This window comes from Sinocyclocheilus grahami, unplaced genomic scaffold (assembly GCF_001515645.1).
Source record: "Sinocyclocheilus grahami isolate Dianchi unplaced genomic scaffold, SAMN03320097.WGS_v1.1 scaffold6405.1, whole genome shotgun sequence".
In the NCBI taxonomy this organism is placed as follows: Eukaryota; Metazoa; Chordata; class Actinopteri; order Cypriniformes; family Cyprinidae; genus Sinocyclocheilus; species Sinocyclocheilus grahami.
The window spans coordinates 1084-5797 of record NW_015510828.1 but is presented as its reverse complement, the minus strand read 5'-3'; the positions used below and the strand labels follow the sequence as shown (position 1 = coordinate 5797).

At 40.5% G+C, this 4714-nt stretch overlaps 1 protein-coding gene across 1 annotated transcript in view; it reads left to right on the top strand.

Annotated features, from left to right (window-relative positions):
- LOC107577570 (G-protein coupled receptor family C group 5 member B-like) overlaps positions 1-1745 on the top strand; it is a gene marked incomplete at its 5' end in the record, with an annotated part of 7342 nt that extends 5597 nt beyond the window's left edge. The window contains one exon of the mRNA XM_016263630.1: positions 1161-1745. Within this exon, the coding sequence (XP_016119116.1) occupies positions 1161-1205 (45 nt within the window). The remainder of the gene's footprint in view (positions 1-1160) is intronic.
- Between the last annotated feature and the right edge of the window lie 2969 nt (positions 1746-4714).

Sequence of the window (4714 nt, the reverse complement as noted above, 5' to 3'; positions counted from 1 at the left end):
GTGGAAATACAACTGGAACCGTACCCGACAGTTCTTAGAACCGTTTGGCCCGATAATGGAAAAGCGGCTATCGAGATATACTCCATCAAACTGTGCACTCTGTTATAACTGTGATTTGTTCTGTATTTCTGGGATGGTACGCACCAAATGATTGGAGATGCCAGCATTCTTGGCTATCCTGTAGAGGAGGATGTAGCTCTTCATGGATATTTCCAAGCATCTCTGTATGAACTCGAGGAGTTCTCTAGTCATTTCTCAACTTGTAACTGAGAGACATGGTATGGCAATGGTACCACCCACTTGTTACCCAAATCTTTGAAGAATTCCTTTTCCATGATGTTCAAGAAGAACTGCTGCTCGACTGAAGGAGCACATTTATTCATCTTTGTTCTGCTGAAAGACTGACTGACCAGGTCTGTAGCTTGATGGGTCTACTTGACATTGTAACATGAGTTTTGGTATTGGTATTTTTCTTAAAACCGTTCACCAGATCTAGCTTGTGACTTTACTAGGCACACATCTCCTACAATGACTCAGCCAGTGTCTGAACAGAGAATTATGAACACCATTGAGTTGTTTGTGGACTTCAGAGACAGTGACCCCCAAATCGCAAGAACTGTTTACACTTAATGTGTGTACATAAACGTACCTATTAAGGTGTACATGAATGCATGGGTGGAAGTTTAACATTTCAGAATCATGTTTGGACTCTGTGTTCAACACAATGCTTAAGTTAATTTGAAAGTGGTTTGGAACATGAATAATGCATAGGTTAAACCTTAAAGACTTAAGACTTTGCAATGAAGTTCTACATCCGATTGGGACTATGGCTAGTTTACTAGATCCCAACAGCCTATCTTGGAAAGGAATCCTAACAAAGGATTGAAAGGTTCTCTCTTATAGACAAAGGGAGGGTTCTGAAAAGAGAAGCTAAATGCAACAAAGAACAAAAAGAAAGGAAAGAAAGAAGAATTCTAAATACTGAAACAAGGGAGTTTGGGGGAGTTTGGAAATGGCCTCGTCAGGTGCTGACAGATTGTATGTTCTGTTTAATGCACTTGAGAGGTGTTTTCCCCACTTATGAAACACCACATATCTTCTGTAAATGTCTGTAAACCTGCCTGCTTCTAATTGGCTAATTTTGTTTCTTATCGCCACAGGTTCCATCCGCACCTCCCACATACACAGGAAGACAGCTTTGGTAAAGGAGGAGAAGGGCGAATGGAAAAGTGGTGTAAAATCTCTGAAGTGAATGCGGACTTACAGTTAGGAACAACATTAAAAGCCGCCAGTGCTCCAGTGAGACTGAAATACAGGTCTCTGATGGTGGTGTGTGTGTGAGTAATTTGACAAGCGTGATAGAAGGATGTTAACACTGGACAACTCTTTTCACCATCAATAGCTGTAGCGATTTTGAGTTAGTGTACTGGTAAAAAATATTGATGCGGTATCACAGATTTCTCCATTAAAACAGCTTTTCACTCCCACAGTATTTTAATTTTATCATTGTTCTTGCTCTGGCTTCAGATTCACCCTGAAGCCATATCGTATGTTACATGAAGAAGTTACTGTATTGCAGTTGTGATTGTGCTGTAAAACTTGGACGTTTTATCATTCTGTGATAACTGGATACAGTACTTCGGTTTCTCTGGTCAGAGTTTTTTTTATTTCGTGAGTTGTCTGTGTAGGAATGACTGGCGTGCAACTGTAGCGCCAATCCCCATGCACCATGCCGAGACAAATCATCAGCGTTCTTCTAAGGACTCTTTAGCTCAAATCTCACTCAATTCTAAGCAGCACCTTGTCGCAAATGGGCTGTATTTTTATACATCAAATTATTCTTGCATTTCGCCACTGGAGCTGCGAAATATTTAATCCGTTTTGAGCTCTGCTCTGTTTAACAGTTCTACAGTTAACCTTCAGATACCTACTACTGCTGGACAGATCCCAGTGGAAATAACTATGACGACAAAGCAAAGGAGGGAGGCGAGGACAAGAGGTGGAGTGTTAATGTAATTCAGATTAGGTTTGCTAGTCTGAATTATGGTTTAAAAACTGCAACTCTGGCCATATACACACTGCAAAGTTTTGGAAGTGATAACTGCTAATGTGATAATAAATAAGTTACCCACATAAGTTACGGTAAAGTAATCCACCGGTAAAGTAATCCAAAAATTTGATTTAAATAATTGGATTTTATTTATTCAGATTTTTATTTTATGTACAAAAAGAGATTATATATATTTTGTGTGTATCACAGAAGCTATGAGGGGTGAGTAATTGACGGCAGAATTTCCATTTTTGGGTGAACTGTCCCTTTAAGCACTGAAAAGAGTGACGATTGCAGTATTTACATGGCCACAGTACAAGAGATCAGAGACCTGTGGTAAGAGGGTCTGGTCAGGTCATTCTTCAAATGGGTCTCTTTGTTTTATTTGTCCAATGAGAGTGACCGTGTGCTTAACCAGCTGTGTTCTGAAAGTGTTTTTGTCATTGATGTTTGCTCCTTATACTGTGCTGTAACCTTCCGAAAGGGACATTGAGTTGAAGAGAATAACTACGGTTTCCTTTATAATCATGCATGCAGAGTCCTAAACCACATCACACACACGGATATATATATTACGGCTCAGTATTAGGCTAGTTTTCACAAAACCAAGTGTGAACATTTGGTTGATTGCTTGGTCCAATTCAGAGTTCGATTCCACCCTCCTCCTTTTCTTATACAAGGTACAAAAAGGCAAATAATATGCTGCCATTATACTCTGAGACTGCAAAGATGTAAATTACACGTCATCTATAGCAGTTAACTTCCACAAGTTATGATGGATTGCTGGAGTCGATCTGAACCGTACCCCAGAAACCCATGTGTGGTTCACTGTTGCACACCTGAGATTTTACAGATTTTTCACTGTAGACCAGTATAGATTTGGTGTTGGGGTTGTTTGCTTACAGTGTTGGTTTCATTGCAGAGCGTAGTTCATCTTAACATGGTATCAAGCCTGAACCCTCAGTAACCAACCACTAGGGCTGGGTGAGATAGCTAATATTTATATAAACTTTTTTCTGCATTTGGACAATATACTAAAATCTATCCATTTCTTTTTCTTTAAGCAGAAGTCTTTTTAGAAGTGTATTTAACCCAAAGAACAAATGCCTAAAATATTAAAAATGCTTGAAGTCCAATACAGTAAAACAGACAGTTCTTGCACTTTAATAGGTGAGTTTCAAAGCAATAAGAGGTTAGGAGAACTGTGGATATTGATTGTTAAAGGGGTCATGACATACGTCAGCATATCTGTCTCTGTCCATTTGAATGGATTGCTCATTTTGATGCTGCTTCTCCTTATAGACTTGGTTAACATCTTTGCATGCACCTCACCATGATGCATATAGAATTGCATTTGCAGAACTTAATAATGGCAACCATTCGAATATAGCCATATTTCAGCAGTGTCCTATCCTGCTCCTGGAGAGTCGCTGTTATTTTATTGGCAAAACATCTCAACACTTACTGGCGTGTCCAGTTCACACTCAAAATTGCCATTGGGTGGTCCATGACGGTGAGGTGATCCTGTGCCAACACAATGAAAACAAGTCATTTCTGCAACTTTGTTTCATTAATACTCGTGTTTTGAAACTTAAAGTTTGTATGTTTTATAGTAGTGGACTACTATAGTAGTACAATGATCAAAATTCAGTGCATTGTCATGACCCCTTTAATGGGATCTACTAGTCGCTTATCAACATTTTAAAGTGGTTTGAACCTAAATTGCAGTTTAGGTCGGAATGATTGTCAAACCTCTTGATGGCAAATGCTACAAATAGTCAAACTGGGATAGTTTGGACTGTGTTTTCATAAACAGCCGGATCCAATTGCTGCAGCTGTCATGTCATCTCATCCTCGATATCTAACATCCATTTGCAGAGGTTCTGAAGGGCATAGCATTAAGCCTCCTACACACCGGGACGATTATCGCGCATGCTTATCGTGCATGCTTATCTTATTTGTGTTCATACCCAAGTGATTTTCGCTGGCGATGAGCCGTGAACGTGCAAATTCACTCCCTGATATTAGATGGCGCTTAATGAAACACAGAAATACCCCGGTACCTATTTGATCTGCAATTCCTCTCCATAACAACTCCCTCTTATCGAGATTTCTGTAGTCGCTGTTGCGTTTGTCGTAAAGCCCTTTGTGTTCAGACACCAATGAGACCAGCAGCTCGACATTCATCTTGCCTCGATGCATCTTCTTGGTCTGCTTGCTTACGCTTCGTGGTTAGTTATCAATGTGTGCTCGGCAAGACCATTTTGTGCTTGAGCGCCACCAAGACGTGTTTTACTGTAACTTCAGCAGCTCCAGGCACGTGAACAAAAGCGCCAATCTCATTGGTCGACCAGTTTTTAACGCGGCGCGTCAAACCAAAAAAACGAGCCCGAGGCGTTTTTAAAAAAATGACGCTTTTACGCCTCGCGTTTTGCGCATCGGTGTGCACACTCACATTGGCGCCCTTTGTTTAGTCATGAGGCGTTAAAATGTGGGCGATAATCGCGCGCAATATTTGTCCCGGTGTGAACAAGCCTTAAGATTTCTAACTTGCACAAAGATACTCTATGCAACTATGTGAGCGCACGCGCTCTGCGTTGTTGCATTTGATGTGTCAAAGTGCAGTTTGTAACACAGTGCAAGTACTTTACATGTTGCATTCTC